The 19,214-nt window shown below is 42.9% G+C and overlaps 2 protein-coding genes and 1 long non-coding RNA gene across 3 annotated transcripts in view; 2 read left to right on the forward strand and 1 right to left on the reverse strand.

Annotated features, from left to right (window-relative positions):
• The first annotated feature begins 495 nt into the window (after nucleotides 1-495).
• haus7 (HAUS augmin-like complex, subunit 7) lies at nucleotides 496-6,446 on the forward strand. The gene is given in 10 exon segments (XM_084015415.1): nucleotides 496-586; nucleotides 1,144-1,259; nucleotides 1,344-1,408; nucleotides 1,492-1,505; nucleotides 1,507-1,554; nucleotides 3,916-4,106; nucleotides 4,723-4,834; nucleotides 4,977-5,189; nucleotides 5,466-5,565; nucleotides 5,823-6,446. Coding segments are annotated over 10 exon segments (1,020 nt in total). The 5' UTR covers nucleotides 496-529; the 3' UTR covers nucleotides 5,927-6,446.
• Nucleotides 6,447-11,254: 4,808 nt separating this feature from the next.
• Nucleotides 11,255-19,214, forward strand: part of LOC311017226 — a 159,487-nt gene continuing 151,527 nt past the window's right edge. The window contains exon 1 of the long non-coding RNA XR_014597609.1: nucleotides 11,255-11,431. This is a non-coding gene — a long non-coding RNA (uncharacterized lncRNA). The remainder of the gene's footprint in view (nucleotides 11,432-19,214) is intronic.
• Nucleotides 14,833-15,790, reverse strand: mrpl49 (mitochondrial ribosomal protein L49). Its single transcript, XM_084015578.1, has one exon. It carries the CDS (start codon nucleotides 15,765-15,767, stop codon nucleotides 15,252-15,254), a length of 516 nt encoding a protein of 171 aa, XP_083871704.1. The 5' UTR covers nucleotides 15,768-15,790; the 3' UTR covers nucleotides 14,833-15,251.

The raw sequence follows: 19,214 nt of genomic DNA on the forward strand, positions 1-19,214 counted from the left end.
GGGGAGCTGACAGAACATCACTGAAAAACATTTATATAGGACTGATCAGATCATCTCTGAAAATATATTCAATATCAGCCTTTGAGACAATGCTCATGTGCTATTAGAACAACCCCAACATCAGCATTAGAAGTGGAAATGGGAGAAATGCCACTGGAGTTAAGAAGAACACAGCTATCAATTACATTACTGGGTTAATTTAAAAGGTCATAATGAAGATCATCCAATACTGAAACAATGTTGGGAAAGGGAGAGGAGAGAAGAGAAACAAAAAGTTTGGGATGGATGGCATGGATAGGCGTGATGAGAAGCACGGGGAGAACCCGGAGAGAAGAAACAATAATATCCAGGTTACGCTTTGGCCATACAAGATTACACAGTCCAGAGGTTTGTCAGCAAGAAGTCCCGATTCACACTCCATACCAGTAGGTGGCGGTAACGCACCAAAAGGTTATTTGTCAGCCACCAAGAAGAAGAGAAGAAGGAGTAGAAGGAGAAGAAGAAGGAGGAGGAGGAAAAAGGAAAAGAAATGGCGGCTACTTTAAATGACGACCAACTGGCGCGGCATGTTTATGCTGCCCTGCAGGTAAACGCAGACGGGGCGGAGGGGAGGGTGTTGTAGTTCTCGAAAAGCGGGGGAGTTAACAGCTCGATGCCGCTGTTCAACATACGTTGTTAGCATTGAACATGTTGGCTGCTAGTCTCCGTTGTCGTTCACGTAGCGTTTCATACAAAACAGCTCAGCGGTGGAACCGGGACCACAGGGTCTACCGACCCGGACTACCCGGACAGGGTCCAGACTATCACAGGGATCCGACCAAACTATTGAGTTGCTAGTGTTGAGCAGCTGATGGACAATCTGTTGTCAATGAAGTGCGTAGGGACGATAGCGGATTTGGTCATACTAAACTCAGTAAGTTGATGTGAGTTCCCATCGTCAGGATAATCGATAACATCGTCAGGAAGGAATATGACGGAAAGACGGGACAATAAAGCCTGATTTAAAAGAAACATGACCTTATAAGTCCTGCGTTTCCGTAGGAGAGCTGCTGAGTTGTTATTGATTTAAGCGTATTTGATTGATTTCCCCTGGAACAAAGGTGTATTGGTATAACATGACAGTGACTGACTGTCCCGGTTTAGACCGCGGGCTGCCCCCTGCTGGACGGTCTGTACCTGCAGGAGATGGACTGCATGCTCCAGCTGCTGTGTGCTCCCTCCCAGGTCCGCACCGCCATCCTGACCTGGATCTGCAGCAGGTACAACGATTCACTCTGTTCTCACCTCCTGCTAGAGTCATTTTTAGATCATTACAAGCCCATCCCTCTGCCACGTCTTTACAGTATCAATCCCAACTTTGCCAAGACGATGTTGGTGAGATCCGGCGGCCCAGATGTTCTGACTAAAGGTAACATCTGTGAGAGACTTTCCTTTCCAGTGAGTCGACAGTGTGGCAGCGACACTAGACTCCGGTGTGTTTGGTTCCCACAGAAATGGCCTTGCTGGGGTCAGGAGCTGATGCTGTGTAGAGCCGAAGACCTGGACCTGATCAGGGTGAGAAGAGGCTCCAAACTACTGTCCATGTCCTCAGTTACAGGGTTCCCACACTGTTGTCTTTAATGAAATTAATGTTACACTGATCTCCTGTGGATCTAATGTAACATGAAGCCATATTTATTTTCTCCAGCTCCGTGTGTGACATTGTTTTGTTCTGTTTTTCATACGTTCACATAAGTTCACCCTGCGGTGCGTCTCTTCCTCCATGACGGCGAGCTAACTGGAATAATGTTTGAATAACTATCTGCTTTTAATACTACTCTTTGTTTAATGAAGGACAGTCGATTGACTTTGCTTGTAGTTTTAAGTAACTGAAGTAAGTAAGAATACATTTTCACAATAATTAACACTTGGAATAAAGTTTAGGCGACTAGACAGTTCTTTAAGTTATAGGTTGTGGAAAAGTTTTTACATTTTGGTTATTGTAATTGTTTGGGAACCAGGAGGCAACCTCCAGTTCTGAAAAGTTAGTTAACACTGAAGGTCCTAAAGGCTCCTGCTGGCCACCAGGGGGCGACTCCTCTCTGGTTGTATAGAAGTCTATGAGAAAATGGTCCTACTTCTCTCTGCTGGCCGCCAGGGGGCGACTCCTCTCTGGTTGTATAGAAGTCTATGAGAAAATGGTCCTACTTCTCTCTGCTGGCCACCAGGGGGGCGACTCCTCTGGTTGTATATAAGTCTGAGAAAATGGTCCTACTACTCTCTTGATGTATTATCTCAGGAAACATTGTAAACATGAGTTTATGGTCTCAATCTCTAGTTTCAAGTCTTCTTCAATCCAGCATGATGTTCATTTAGTACATTATGGTCCATTTAGAGTCCACCAGACCCAGAAAGCAGGGGATGCTTTAGGGGGCGGGGGCTACCTGCTGATTGACAGGTCGCTACCACATTACCAATGTTAGCTACTAAGATGACTTCAATACTTAGCTGTAAAGTTGACCTTGAATCATGAAGCTAACTTTGTTAGCAGCTTCACACCAGAATCCACATGGATCCAGATCCAGTAAGGGGTGCTGCGTGTGTTCATCAGATCCACCTGTCGCTCCTCCGCAGTCCAACTATGGTCACTTCCATCATTGGTTGGAAAGAAGGAAAGATGGCGACAGCCAAAATGCTAAGCCGTAGCTAGGGTTGCAAAGGGACTGAAAATTCCCGGTAAATTTCTTGGAAAGTTCTGGTAAATTTCCACGGGAACTTAAGCTTGGGAATTTTGGAAATATTCCATATTTGGAAACTCTCCATGGGAATTAATGGGAATTTAGGGGAACTAACTGGGAATAAATTATATCCAAGCATAAATATGAACAGATATTTCAACAGATTTATTTGAAAGTAGAACAGAACATGTTTTAATTAGTTGTTTCATGGGCAAACTCAAAAACAGGAATGTTAGGTTCAATATATCATCTCCCAACCCCACTCATTCAAAAAGGGAATGAAATGTTCCCATTCGTTGTCTATGTAAGAAGCCGTGCAATGCCGTCGTGGAGCGGCGAATTTTGAGAGACAGAGGGCCGCCCGCAAGCTCTCGAAAATCTTTTAAACTGACCGTTGTCGATCTAAAATAAAGACTGATTCAGCAACTGCATAGCTTATTTCTCTCCTAAAATGTTTTCAGAAACACATTTCAGTGAACTATTTTCGTAAAAACAAGAGGGAGGTGGGAGGCTTATAAAATAAGAGGGAGGGGAGAACGATACGAGCTCAGAGGAGCACAGAGGGGAGGGTTGTGTGTGTGTGTGTGTGGGGGGGGGATGCTTTTTTCCAACCTTTGAAATCGTAGACTAGAGCTTTAATAAATATATTTCCCCATAATATCATCAAAACTTACATCACTTTGTTTAGTCCAGAAGCTCAAATGTGTGCCTTCAATAGTCTTTGTGCTTCAGGCTCAAAAGTGTGGTCCAGTCTTCTAGTGATCTTCTGTACATGTGATGGAGGCATGCACAGTGCCAGTAGGGGGCGTGGTCTCAATAGCCATGCACTAAGCAGTGTACTCTGTGCATGTGGTTGAGGAATGGCATGGATATTCAAGTGTATTTGAATGGCATCTGTTTGTTTCAGTCAAGATTATGCTACAAAATAACTTTCCTCAGCTATATTTAAGTCCCCTTTGAAGAGCCAACCATCAATTTTAAAAATCCCAGTTTATTCCCAATAAATTCCCATTAATTCCCATGGAAAGTTTCCACTTTTGAATTCCCGGAATTTTGCAACCCTAGCCGTAGCCCACACACCAATGGGTGTTGTCACCATGACGTAGACCGTCTGTGGTGGGAGCCCTTTATGTGGATGTGCACTGGTCCCACTAACGTTAATTGTCTAACTGGTGTCGTCTGTATAATTTCCATCCAGGGTGAAGTGAGTCCTCACAGGCAGCTTCAGTTCCTTGAGCAGCTTCTAACTTTAATACCTGGCTGCAAGGAGTCTGCTGGGCCTCGGCTGGACCATGAACTGCTCTTGAACGAGCTCTACGCTGCTGACAACCTGCCTCACTTAACACAAATGCTCAGACCCACCCTGGACCCCTGGCCTGCAGACATCAAGTATGTCTTAGCCCACATCATGTATGCTGTCTTAGCATGCATCAAGTATGGATGCTTTCTTAGCATGATCAAGTATGGATGCTTTCTTAGCCCACATCAAGTATGTATGCTGTCTTAGCCCGCATCAAGTATGTATGCTGTCTTAGCCCGCATTAAGTATTAGCACACATCATGTATACTATGTAATGTCCTAGCACACATCAAGTTTGTATACTATCTTTGGACACATCAAGTATGTATACTGTGTTCGCACACATCAAGTATGTATTAGCAGACATTGGTTCCAATCCGCTGCATGCTGCCTCTTTTAATGTCAGGTGAATAAAAGAGGTTCTTTGTAGCGCTGTAGCCACTAAACCCCGCCCACTTCTTAGTCCCCCAATGAAATGTGAAGAATTTGTTTTAAATCCTACTTTTGATGACTCCGGTGAAATATTTAATTACGTCCCGTAGCAGAAGCTGAAGACTTCCTTTCCCCTGCTTCTTTAAACAAACTTGCAATAAGAGAGTGACTTGATGGATCTTCATATCATGTTCTGTTTTCTGTTGTTGTCCTGCAGCATCAGTGACTTCCTGTTTCCTGTCCTTGGCCTCTTATTGCCTCATCTTATCTCAGGGCTTTGCAGGGGGACACCAGTTCCTGCTGTAAGCCGGCTGGAGAACAGGCTGCTGATGTCGCCACCCTTCTGCAGCAGACTCGGGCAGCACTAGAGCAGCTCCAGTCTGAGGTATGAGGCTTTTCTCAGCTTGAAGTACGTCCCTCGTCCCCGAATGCATCACAAGGAGTGTGTCCTTCGTGGACAGTTGCTGCCAGGAGGTTCAGCTCATCTCAGATGTGTACCTGTCTGCTGTGTCCTCTGTCCTCCTTAGTGTGACTTCCTGAGCGGTGAACCCTGTAGTCCTGGCGTCTTCTCTCCCAGCTCGCTGCGAGTGGCGGCATCCGACCTCCAGCTGTTCATGTCTACGTTCAGCCAAGTTTACCAAACGGACATGAGAGCTTCCTGCAGCCGAGATCCGCCCGGCTGCAGCCCAGAGGCCGACGTCTTCCAGAGGACACACCGCCTGCTGCTGGCCTTCATCACGGTCAGACTTGAATTGTTGTTTGTCAATGAGAAAGATTGACATGATCTGCTTGAAATGAAGGCAGGAACAAGTATTTTGCCATGTTGAGATGGGATATTTCTTAAATGAAAGAAAGTTGCTTTGGTCAACCTTTTTATGTGGCGTTTAAAAGAAAAGTCTGAAATGGACTTAAAAGAGTTTGGTCACTGAATCTCCAGCTATGTTGACACTGGGTGTCGACGTCCACCTGTAAAAGCAGAAGGTCAGACCATCGTTCCCCCTTGTGTCATTCCTCAGGAGCTGGAGATGCTGAAGGAAGTCTCGGAAGCTTCTGGAAGCATGAAGGAGGAAGTAAACCAGCTCCAAACGCAGCCTGGAGCACAAACGCGAACGCTGCGTAAGTCCAGCTTCTCTTTCAATGTGTCCAGATGCTCTTTGAAGACTTGGGGGCTTGAGGGGTGTTATTCAGCAGAATCAGAAGGAACGACAGAGTCTCTGCAGGTCCCTCTAGTCATGATTCCTGTCTGTCTCTAGACTCTGTCCACACTTGTGGTGGGTCTGAGGTGACGTTCAGGATCTGTCTACACGTTATTCAGCGACTTGTTGCATATTAAAACCCTGTGAATCTTTGTTTCCTGCTGCTTCTTTTTTCAGCAAACCGACTGAAGGAATTAAGAAGGCAACTTGAAGACTTTCTCTCCCGTGCTGATGGCGTCCCCAGACCCAGACCGCCAGACCATCAGGTTCCACACAAATAAATGTGGGATACCCAGCCTATATTTTGTTATGTCCTTTATTCAGGAACACAGCACTGGTCCAGTGAACTTTTTGGTGCACTTTGCACCAAAGACAGGCTAATAAAACATTTCCCCCTTAGGTTAACTTGCAAATATAAACAGCGTGCACTTACTCAGTGAATAATGGTAACAGAATGAAGTCTGTCTGTCTGTCTGTATCCTCATCCCCAGTCATAGCTGCAGCCATATATTTAATAAAAAATATTTCCAGTTGGCACTGAACAACACTAACTGTTGTAAACTGTCTTGATGCAGCGAAATAAAACAAAACATGCATTTGCCAATATTATGGTCGACAACAGGTTTGCAGTTTTCAAGTTTTTGGTAACAGCATAATGGTCTAAACTTCTAACAATGTACTTGCAACTGTCAACATTTACATGGTGTGGAGAAAAAACCTGAGGTATAAACTTTGGACCAAACATATTGTGGTGGAAATCGGTTTATCCCAAACATGGAGCATCTGTGAGTATCCAGTTCAAGGATGAGCTTCTGAAGTACTTCAAAGAAGGCTTTCAGTTCCCGAGGATAACTGAGGTTCAGTGCATATATGATACCCATTAATAGTGCACATGCAGAGGCTATGTCTCCCCCCCCCCCCACACACACACACACACACGAATTACATTACATTCTGTTCAGGAACATTATTGTTTATTCATTTGTTAATATTTATTATTTTCAAGAGAGAACACACAAATGAGGGCGACTGGGAATAGAAAATCATTTTTATTTTCATTGTTTTAAATTTTTTTTTTTTTTTTTTTTCAGATGGCGCTCTAGGCGACCGCCTATATCGCCTATGCCAAGAGCCGGCCCTGGGTATCACCTCCATCAACATTGATGCTGTAGATGCCGAGGGTAACTTGTCCAAGCTCCCTCTCAACGGCTGTAGCATCAGGATCCTTTACATTAGAGGGAAAGAGGACAAAATTAAACTATGAAATCAAAAACTTCCAAAGAGTGACTTTTGCATTTCAGATTACCTTCAGATAATAATTTAATGAAAAAAAAACATGATACTTCAAACAGTGCTGTATGTATAAAAATAACAAGTAGTTAGTAGTAGATTTTTTAATGTAATAAACACCAACTCTGCCATACATTTTTTACTTTCACTAAATTTGGACTTTTTCAGTTTTTGTTTACATTGTGTCGACAAGTGTTCCTATTATTTTGCCCCCCTAATGTATGTTACTACCACAATACTAAGAACACATTTTAATACAAGTTGTATATAAATATAATGCCCTCCAGTACACCACCACTTACTCCAACCTCAATAATAAACAAAGTAGAATGATCACCTTTCTCACGTGTAAAATATTTGAATTGCATTAGATTGTGCAAACAAACTGATTCCACGCAAATGATAAAGATTAGTTATTCAAGATTTAGTTCAATACAGGTATAAACTTGGGGGCGCATAAACATTTAAAATGACCTACCAGGTATTCTTTGAAGAGGATGCTTGGGTCTTCATTCAGGTAGAAGTGCCCTGAGAATGCACTCCCTTTTCTTTTCAACAGTTTCATTCTAAAGAAGAGAAATATTTTCTTAGAAATACTTTAAGACTACACATACATACAAACATACAAATGGCCAGGGCACCGTATCATAAGTTGTCCCTTTTTAGAGGGTACGGGCTGCACAGTGACAGTTCTCTTGTCAAAACGAGTTACCACCACTTTATAGATGTCACATTAAGCAGGGAAGGGAAAGAACACCAGTAAAGCATTTTCCTTCTTTGTTTAAACATTTCTTTCATATCCAAAACCTGAATATTTCACAATAATTACTAATGGATAAACCTGAGAAAAGAGGGCTCAAGTTTTAGTATGGATCAGGAAAATGTGGTCGTGCTGCATGTTGAGTAGCAAACCTTCTGTTTGATCCCTAAACACAGCTACGGTCACTGATCCGTTTTTAAATTAGGTGACTGCAAATCAAAAATAGCAATGTGTTTGAAAGAAGCACAGAAGCTGCTGTTCAGGCTTCGTTGACAACAATGAAATCACAATTTAATACTCATTGGGGCACATTGACGGATGTGATTAGTTTCTCATCATCACCTTATAATTCCATGATGTCTTCTAGCAATAGCAAAACATACCTGTGTGATTGTGGACAAGATGATGGTAATGTTCCTCCCTGCAGAGTGCAAGGGATTTGAGACCAGGGGAGCGGTTGTAATCCTGACAAATTCTGCTTCCACCTGGAAACATAATGTCCATAATAAACATATTATTGGCACCTACTAAACATTCAACCTTATAGTAGGACTTCAAAGGTTTTTTTTACATTCTGCACATATATTCTAAATTCAGTACATCCCTGTAACTTCCCAAAGTACTAAGATACTCAAGCGCAATCTCATCACAAAATGGTATAAAAAGCAGACTGCACAACTAAAAAGTGTGTCCTGTGACATGGTTACATTATACACAAAAGAATAAGGCATTGCTGGCCGGAAGAACAACAACTGTGCCAGAGACACGAAGAACATCGGCAACAACTGCAGGTCATTTTCACATTCCATCCCTAACTGATAGATAGAGAAAAATAAGGTTATGGGATCATACCTGTTATGACTACAGCGCCTTGGCCACACAGGAGGGACCATGAATCATCAGTGAACCATCACTTGGGACCTGAAATACTGCAACATCCATCCATCCATCCATTGTCTCCCGCTTATCCTGTATTCAGGGTCGCGGGGGGGCTGGAGCTGATCCCAGCTGTATACTGCAACATGATGATTACCAAAAGAGAGAAAGAAAACAAAATTTATTTATAAAGATATCAACAGATTCATTTTTGGTGCATATTTTTAATAGGGCCCTTTAGAACTACAATAACAAAAATACTACTTACTACTTAAAATAGAAGATGAGTGCCATGCAGTGTCAGAGCTTAACATACTTCAGGTTCACACATGGTACCTTTCCCAGTGTTGATCTATATTGAATGCAGAAAAATGGCTTCACTTAGTTCATTCTACTTGGGAAGAAACATTTAGAACCAAACTTTTTTTTAGCTAAAGATACATTGACTTTAAACATACTGTATAGAGCAAGTATAATAAAATACCACAGCAAGTCCGTTACAGTTTATTAACTGCAAAGCATGAATTCATTATTACAAATGTAACTCAGTGATGTGAGGAACTTTACTCAGTGGCTAAATGCAGGGGTGAGAGTAAAAAAAATCCTGAGCCTGAACTTTTTTCCCTGGAAGGTAAGCGGGCCCCTAAATCAAGATCTGTGCCCCGATCAATGTAATCAGCGGGATCCAGGGGTGTGCTCCCCTCGGAGAATATTTTGATAAATAATCTGTTAAATTAAAGATTCTGATGACTTTTGTGGATAATAAATGTACATTATTCAGACATGAGATGAACAAACCTATACAGTAGCATCTTTGTGTAGAGCACCAGAGCTCTTGGGACCCTGGGCCGGGTAGGCCTGTTCATCAGAGACTGCTTAAGAACTTTAGGGCCCCTGGGCCCAGATGCAAAAAAAGGCCTCTGGTGGTTATCGCATGGGGGCTAGGGGGTCTGGGGGCATCAAGGATATCATCCATCAAGTCCTCCCCCAGACTTTTTAAAAATTTGTTTGATGTGATTTCTTGTATTCTGGTGCATTTGGGGGTGGCCAATACCTACATTCAAGCAGATCCATAGCCTACATCCTGATTTGCTGATATTGAGGCAATGACTTCATGCAAAGGCTTGGGCTTAAGGGCCCCCTGACCCCTTGGGGTGCAGTAATACATCTTTGCTGTTCAGTAATCATCCCTGCTTTTAACTAGTCACTCACCTGCATACGTATTGCTTGTATAGCATACTGAGACTTCGGATAATACAGCCATACCAAGAAAAGTCAGTGGGTGGCAATTATAATACTCAAAAGTAAACTAGCCATTGACTAAAGGGCATGAGCAAGGAAACATTCATTTTTCTGAAAAATATGCACCATTTATTTTAAATATTTTTGAAACAGCTACAGTGCCACAAAGCCTTATGTAATACCACAACACTCAATGTGTTCAATGAAAACAATTGGCTATTGAGAGAACAATAAGTAGCAATAATTTAAAGTGCTTCAAGAACTGAAAAACAATGAGAGGTCAATAAATATAAGCAAATACAGTTTACTTCACAAAATGTTATGCAATACTTAACACTCAATTTGTCCATTCAAAACAATTTGCTATTAAAGTGTAAGTTCAGTGTAAATTGACCCCTGTTGTATAAGTTCACCGCATGCAGCCCATAGGAAAAAGATTAAGGCGATTTGGGACAACATAGGACAAGTTATGGACAGGTAGCTTAAAGCAGACCCATGGGGGCATCAAAACTGAAACTGAGTAACTCCCCACTGTCCCCATGAACTTATACAACAGGGCTATGGGTCAATTTACACTGAATTTACACTTTAAGAGGACAATAAATAGAAATAATTGAAAGTGCTTCAAGAACTGAAAAACAATGAGAAATAAATATAAATAATCAAATACTGCTGACTACAGAAAACACACCCCAACATTTATTTTTTCCTTTTCTGCAGGGTTTTGGGTTGGAAGAACCTTTCCTTTTTAACATGTTTGGTGCAGATGAGGCGTTGGATTGGAAGATTGGGAAACAATGTGTTGGTGCTGAGGATGTGGAGGCTGATTCAGAGGAGGTTGTAGCTGGTGCTGAGGTCAGGGAAGCTGGTGCAAAAAGATGTTGGCTGTGTAGTGAAGAGGAGGCTGTGCCAAATGGAGGGCATCTGGCTTGCCCCGAGGTGGTGGCTGGAGAAGATGAGGGTTTGTCTGGTGTTCTGGCCTGTTGACCAGAGGAGGTGGTGGTGGCTTGTGTGGATGAAGTAGAGACTGGCACAGAGGAGGATTTGGATGGCCTTTTGATTTCGCCTCAGAGGCTGGTCAATGGTCGTAGTTGAGGCTGGCTTGATTACTGCAAGACTCCCATAAGTTTCCACATTCATGGAGCACCTGTCATCTTCAAGGATATCATCCATCAAATGAAATGATCCTTCCACCAAGGGGCCTGTGAACAGGGCCGCTGCTAAGGTTTGGGAGGCCCTAAGCATAACTAGTCTGGGAGCCCCCCCTCCACACACACACAAAACCTTCAAAGTTTCACTCAAATCTTTACTATTTTTTTAAAATTGACATTAAATACAGGGCTGCACGGTGGTGTAGTGGGTAGCACTGTCGCCTCACAGCGAGAGGGTCCCGGGTTCGATTCCGAGGTCGGCCCAGGCTCCTTCAGGTTTGCATGTTCTCCCCGTGTAAGCGTGGGTTCTCTCCGGGTTCTCCGGCTTCCTCCCACAGTCCAAAGACATGCAGGATGGAGATAGGTTCATTGATGACTCTAAATTGCCCATAGGTGTGAATGTGAGTGTGAATGGTTGTTTGTCTCTACATGTTGGCCCTGTGATAGACTGGCGTCCTGTCCAGGGTGTACCCTGCCTTCGCCCAATGACAGCTGGGATCGGCTCCAGCTGAATACAGGATAAGTGGTAGACAATGGATGGATGGATGGACATTAAATATACATATAACTATGTACATTTGTTATATTATGTAATATATAGAATTTGAATTACCCCTGGATGATCAATAAAGTATCTATCTATCTATAACAGCGAGAACAGCAGCATCATTAGTAATATAAAGTAATGTATAAATAATAAATAAGTGATATATATATAGATTGCTGGGGTTGGTGGCTGCTTGTTGCACTGCTTGTAGAGGGTTGCTTATCATCCGATTCATCCTCCTGCCGACGTGGTGCTCCTTGAACAAACTTTAGCATTGACCCTGTGAATATGTTTTAAATAAAAAATGTCATTAGTCCATCCATCCATCCATTGTCTACCGCTTATCCTGTATTCAGGGACGCGGGGGAAAATGTCATTAGTAAAAGCTAAATAAAAAAAAAAAAACATTAGGATTTTCTGATGACAAAAATATCATGTCACACTACTGTTCATAATAAGATAACAAGTGACAAAAAATTGTCTTCTGTTTATCTGTAAAGCACTTCATTACATTATGGGGGGGGGGGGCTCCCAGACTAGTTATGCTTAGGGGCCTCCAAAACCTTAGCAGTGGCCCTGTCCAGCTCATTTATCCTGTTGCATACCTCCAGCATTTGAATGAATCTGTTAGTGATGGGCCTTATCAGGATCTTGGGTGGGAGATGGAGTAAACTTTGAAACTGCGCAACAATCTCCTTCTGTTTAGGTAGCTGCTCCGCTAGGGCGCTACGGGCGGCTCTCCTCCTCCCTCCCCGCTCCCTGGCGGCTCTCCTCCCCGGCCTCAGGTCGGTTTGTACCGCTGCTCCGGGAGGGATACCCTTCGCAACACCAGAATCCACAGAGGAGTACCGGTTCGTAGAGCGGCTCATCCCGCCTCCATCTTGTGTGCTGGTGGACTGGTGACGTAATAAATATCAGAGCAAAAATCTTCCACTTCTGAGCCAAACGGTCTCATGAGGGCCTTAGCAGTATGGACACCATGTGAACAATGTCTCCTGATATATCCAGGAGATTGGGGTTTTTCCTTCCTTGCTACGTTTCAAGCCCAGATTCATTTCCCCTCATCACAGCACAATTGTCCAGAAGAATGCTAGAATGCACCCCCAACATCACTGCTGTGGCCCGATCCTGCAGATTTGCCCTCTACAACATCCGCAGGATTCGGACCCTCCTCACAAAGGACGCAACGCAACTCTTTGGTCCAAGCACTGGTCATCTCCCGCCTTGACTACTGCAACTCTCTCCTGGCCGGACTCCCGGCCTCTGCGATTAAACCATTGCAGCGTATCCAGAACGCTGCAGCACGTCTTATCTTCAATCTACCCAAATTCTCCCATGTGACCCCCCTCCTCCGTGACCTCCACTGGCTCCCTGTTGCAGCACGCATCCAATTTAAGATGATGACACTGGCCTTCAGGGCCATCAATGGAACGGCACCCATCTACCTTCAAACACTGGTCAAACCTCATGCCCCGAAGCGAGCACTTCGCTCCTCTACTTCAGCTGGCCGGCTGGTACCACCATCGCTGAAATCAAACAAATGTCGCTCAGCAAAGTCCAGACTCTTCTCTGTTCTGGCGCCTCAGTGGTGGAACGAACTCCCGACTAATGTCAGGACAGCTGAGTCATTTGCCATTTTCCGAAAAAGGCTCAAGACTCACCTGTTCAGACTTCACCTCGACTAGCATGACCTCCCCCCCCCCCCCCCCAAAAAAAAAAAAAAAAAAAAAAAAAAACACCCTTACCTATAGCACTCTGATCGTAGCACTGTTGCTCTTGAACTACTAGTTTACTCAGATGAGGACCTAACACTTGTTCTACTTTTAGCTCTTACTTTATCGGCAATGATACGTTGTGGTTTCCTTGTTTCCTTCTTTTGACAAATGTACTTATTGTAAGTCGCTTTGGACAAAAGCGTCTGCTAAATGACCTAAATGTAAATGATGTAAATGTAGTGACCTGTCTCCACTCCAGCCCATATGATTGCAGAACATCTTTTAGCTGCAGCATCAGTGCTGAGGCCGTTGCGACATTGACCTTTTTGCTGGCAAGGTGTTTTCACACTGCCTGCATCCTCGTCATAAAATCGGTACATTTAGAATTGTATCCATGCTTTTGTCCGTGGCCTCATCAATGTTGAGTGAAAACATGCTATTCTTAAGCTTGTCGGAGATTTCTTTTAAATTCTGGCGAGATGCCATGTGTGATAAGATAGCTCGCATGCTGCCTCGAGACAGACAGATGCGTGGGCGAGTTTATCCTCCACTAATTTCTGACACAAAGTGACAAGTGGATGAGTCTCATTCATCATCAAGACTTGTACATAAACAGCATGGTGACACTCTACTCACCCATCCCATCAGCTTGTTTTGCGAGATTTAGGGTGTCACACTTTGTCCGTTTCAGCCCAACAAACTATCTCAGAGCCTGCCATGACTTAGCATTTTTGCAGGGCAGCAAAAGTCTCCATAGCCCAGGGCCCTCAAGTGCTCTTAATGCGCCCCTGTCCGTAGGGACGCGCCGTCGGATCAGCCACCGATTCATTCAGGGAAAATATGAAATCTGAATACCAGCTTTAACGCTTTCTAGTCTGTGAAGTCGTCAGGAGATACCGGTTCCTGATTGGCCAAATAACAGAACTAACAGCTAACCACGTTCATGGGGGTCGCATTGAGTTACATTATGTGTTCAGGCTCTATTCAATAACAAATAGCTTTGGGCGATATCTTAAACGCTATTGTGATGTGTTCAAATGTAACCTTGTAACATTAAGTTTCTGGAGAGGATGAACCAGTTGTTTGACAGAGATGTTTTCACATAATATGAAATAGATATTTTATAGAGAATGAATGAGAAAAGCAACACTAAACATCACATAATTTAAGGAGAAATAATAGACTTTAATGAACTATAGTGTGAACAGGAATGAGCCCAATCAGAAGAACAGAACCAAGTCCTCATTCAAATGAACCCACAATGTGAACACAGACAGAACTCAGTCCCTTTTCTGCTGGTCCAGTTTAAGGGGAGTCTGGTTTGTTTAAAGAGGACTAGATGTGAAAATACCCTAAGAGTGTGAAAATCTTGAGAGCTCTTTTCTTTACCCATCATGAGATGCCTATTGTGTGACCCCTTGGTAATGAGAAACCTTTTTTTATAGGACTTAACCAGATGATGTAAATTAACACTAAGGGGACAGGACCGCATTCAAAATCCTTACAGACTTCAGGTGATTTCTTGGCTTTCCAGCCTTTTTGAGCTTCCTTTCTTCATGTGTTCAATACTTATTCACCATGTTATTCCACTTTATGACACATAACTTCCTGTATGGACATATAAGTTTGGGTTTATTGGTATAAGTGGATTACTTTGGTTGTTACCGACATCTGGTGACACTTTCACGTCAAAGCCCCATCGGATATATATTTACTGAGAAGAATGTTGACACGTTCAACACTTGCATAATATAACTTATAATATAAAACATTAGCATCCTCACATCTTCTCTCTGTAGCCGGACGTATTGATACACAACAACAGGAAGTGGGTTCACGTCACCTTTAATGATGCATCCTCTATGTACACGGTTTAACATCCTATCATGCAGAACTTCAGGTTCAGTGAGGTGGAAGAAGCCCCACATGAGCTTACAGAGACCAGGTCTCCAGGTGTTGTCCAGCCAGCAGAACCCACGTGGACTGTGGTCCGAGAGTCCTGGAAGCTGGTCCCCGTCCCCCCAGTCAGAAGCCTCTACCCGCCAACCAATCCTTCAACTCATTCTCGACGTGACCTTTCACCTTCAAGGTCATCGTGACCTCGTTGACCTGTGTGGGCAGCTCTCGCCCCGTCACCTCCTTCAGGTACTGCTTCACGTCCTTCTCCAGGGCCCAGATGTCCCCCTCCACTTTCCGTACGAGCGTAGTCCTGCGGCTGCCGTGAGTCAGATCGCTGTAAACCGGGATGTTGTGCATGCGGGAGCGGCGGATCATGTAGGGCAGAGGCGGCGGCGAGTCCGCCGGACTGACCCAGCCGGACGGAGCGGGTCCGGCGTGTTTAGGCGGAGCGGGGACCCGCGACGGCGGAATGAGCCGCTCTACGAACCGGTACTCCTCCGTGGATTCTGGTGTCGCGAAGGGTTTCCCTCCCGGAGCAGCGGTACAAACCGACCTGAGGCCGGGGAGGAGGAGAGCCGCCAGGGAGCGGGGAGAGAGGTGGAGAGCCGCCCGTAGCGCCCTAGCGGAGCAGCAGGCCTCCATCTTGTGTGCTGGTGGATTTCTTCTTCTTCTTCTTCTTCTTCTTCTACGTCATATTCGCGGCACACTGGGCGTCGGGCGGCTCCATGCTGTCTTCTACAGGCCGGGAATGTGTTGCAGTTAGCGGATTTCTAAATGAATAGTATGTCATATTCTAGTGAACATGGTTCACAATAATAAAACAACTCGGCTATAGATAAAAAACGAAAAAAAGTACATAGATATTCATACATTCATGCTGAGTTTTCAGGTTTTTTTAGTTTTACACAACTTCACATATCTGTTTAGTAATATCTCATTTAAGCATGCAGCTAAATTAGACAAAGCCTTTGACAACCGACATTGGTGAAATATTGAAGTATTTTGCCATAAATAATTACATTCTTACAGGCTTTAATCATCTATTGCATGTATCTAAAATGCTACATTCATCTATGAAGGCTTTTGTGAAGATAACACAGAACAGGCTACTCCTTCTATAATTATATTTATTTTTCAGAATAAAGTAGAAATAATAATTCTCTTTGAAACCTACTATTCAGAATATTTCTACAGGTATGTTCCTTTCTATATTAGATGTTTCTGTAATGTTTGTATCTTTTGTATTTGTGATCTCTAAATATTTACCATCATTCTTTATTTAAAGGATGATCATGAATAGCCAATAACTCACACTTTTCCACATTTAACCATAAACAGAAGATTCAGAAAAAAAAAGCCACCATAAACAGTCACATGATACATATGGGCACGTATATAGGTTCTATTTCGTCCCTACTGACCGCCAGAGGCGATGCTTTAAGGGTCATTCCGTGCCAACTCAGCCACCCATGTACATGACACCTCTCAGATTTTGCTGAAAAGCAGTGAAAATATGCCTTATGTTACCAAACAAAGGAATCTGAAGTTTCAGGTCAATATCTCAAACGGTTTGCCCGTGGCGTCCATTTGCATTTCAAGTGCCACACCCCTTTTTGACACATTGGAAATTCGCATTTCATTTGTTGGCATTTTTGGAGGCCTATAACTTCTGTTCTAATAGTGATAGAAGGCTGAAAATTGCTCTGTTAGTTCATTGTAATGTGTACTACACAATTCTTCAGGCAGAATCAACATTTCTTACTGTTTGGGTGAGAGGGGGCTCACCAAAGTCCAATTTATTTTCGACGGCCAAAATTATTTTTCACTTTGTGGGTGCTCCTAGCACCACGATGAATGATCATATTTATTCTAAACAGGATTATTTGTTATATTTGGGACCTTTGCTCTTGCCAAAATGAATTTGAAGGGTATGGTACCACTGGTGGGGGTTTTATGGGGGCCCAAAAACCCTCCCGGGCAGAGGTGACTCTTTTGGAACCCCATATTTGGACCCCCAAATGACCGCGTGGGCACTTGATGATCCTAATGGAATTTATACCAGATAAAGATACATATTTGTTCTTTCTTTTAATGAAATAAAACCTTTGACTATGAAGCTCCTTAATATGAATTGTATTCGTCAAAATGCACCATTTTTGACTTTTTTTCCAGAAGTCTGGAATGTAGATCAGGGAGAATTTAGTGATGATAAAGCATGGAAATAGTGGAAATAACTTAGTATTATGCTCAGTGATGGCAAACAATTAAATATTTAGACTGCTGGCCATTCATTTCCTGAAAATCACAAATTTACCCCTTATCCCCGATGAAAGAGACCCGCCTGTGACAAGCGACTTGCAGCACGAGCAAGTCTGCAGGCCACTGATGCAAACCACATTCTGACACCAATGGAGATGTTTCAATGGGCAAAAGAAAACATTAAGAACGTTACATTCTTCTTTGTTAGTGCAGAAAATATAAAAAAACACGAGGAAACGTACAAATTGGAGAGATGTTACGCCTCGGCCAAAACGTTCAGTGGAACACGATCGCATCATTGCTTTATACCAATTTCCAAAAATAAGATACGGATGAAAAGAATATCACAGGATACAATATTCACAGATGTCGATGCAGGACAACAATCGGATTCAGAACACTCGCAGTCAGATCAGCCACAAAACTCCAGCCAGGAAAATACATTGCCTGTATCTATGATGATGACTGGTTCATTGGAAACGTTGTTGAAGGTTCAGATAAACATGGTGATGTTTTTGTAAAATTCATCTATGGACGCAGTGCTCGCCAATACAAACGTGACCAAAAGGACCACAACAAAATGATGTTACTGTTTCCACAATTTCTTGGATAAATGTTATCCATAGATGAATTGTACAAAAACGTCACCATGTTTATCTGAACGTTCAACAATGTTTCCAATGAACCAGACATCATCATAGATACAGGCAATGTATTTTCCTGGCTGGAAAATGTAGTTTTGTGGCTGATCTGACTGGGGTTCTGTATCCAAGTGTTCTGAATCTGATTGTTGTCCTGCATCGACATCTGTTAATATTGTATCCTGTGATATTCTTTTCATCCGTATCTTATCTTTGGAAATTGGTATAAAGCAATGATGCGATCGTGTTCCACTGAACGTTTTGGCCGAGGCGTAACGTCTCTCCAATTTGTACGTTTCCTCGTGTTTTTTAATATTTTCTGCACTAACAAAGAAGAATGTAATGTTCTTAATGTTTTCTTTTGCCCATTGAAACATCTCCATTGGTGTCAGAATGTGGTTTGCATCAGTGGCCTGCAGACTTGCTCGTGCTGCAAGTCGCTTGTCACAGGCGGGTCTCTTTCATCGGGGATAAGGGGTTAATTTGTGATTTTCAGGAAATGAATGGCCAGCAGTCTAAATATTTAATTGTTTGCCATCACTGAGCATAATACTAAGTTATTTCCACTATTTTCATGCTTTATCATCACTAAATTCTCCCTGATCTACATTCCAGACTTCTGGAAAAAAAAAGTCCAAAATGGTGCATTTTGACGAATGAAATTCATATTAAGGAGCTTCATAGTCAAAGGTTTTATTTCATTAAAAGAAAGAACAAATATGTATCTTTATCTGGTATGAATCTCATTAGGATCATCAAGTGCCCACGTGGTCATTTGGGGGTCCAAATATAGGGTTCCAAAAGAGTCACCTCTGCCTGGGAGGGTTTTTGGACCCCCATAAAACCCCCACCAGTGGTACCATACCCTTCAAATTAATTTTGGCAAGAGCAAAGGTCCCAAATATAACAAATAATCCTGTTTAGAATAAATGTGATCATTCATCGTGGTGCTAGGAGCACCCAAAAAGTGAAAAATAATTTTGGCCGTCAAAAAAAAATTGGACTTTGGTGACCCACCTCTCACCCAAACAGTAAGGAATGTTGATTCGGAATTGTGTAGTACACATTACAATGAACTTACAGAGCAATTTTCAGCCTTCTATCACTATGAGAACAGAAGTTATGGGCCTCCAAAAATGCCAACAAATGAAATGCGAAATTCCCATGTGTCAAAAAGGGGTGTGGCACT

The sequence above is a fragment of the Eutrigla gurnardus genome (genome assembly GCF_963514095.1).
Source record: "Eutrigla gurnardus genome assembly, chromosome: 8".
Taxonomy (NCBI): Eukaryota; Metazoa; Chordata; class Actinopteri; order Perciformes; family Triglidae; genus Eutrigla; species Eutrigla gurnardus.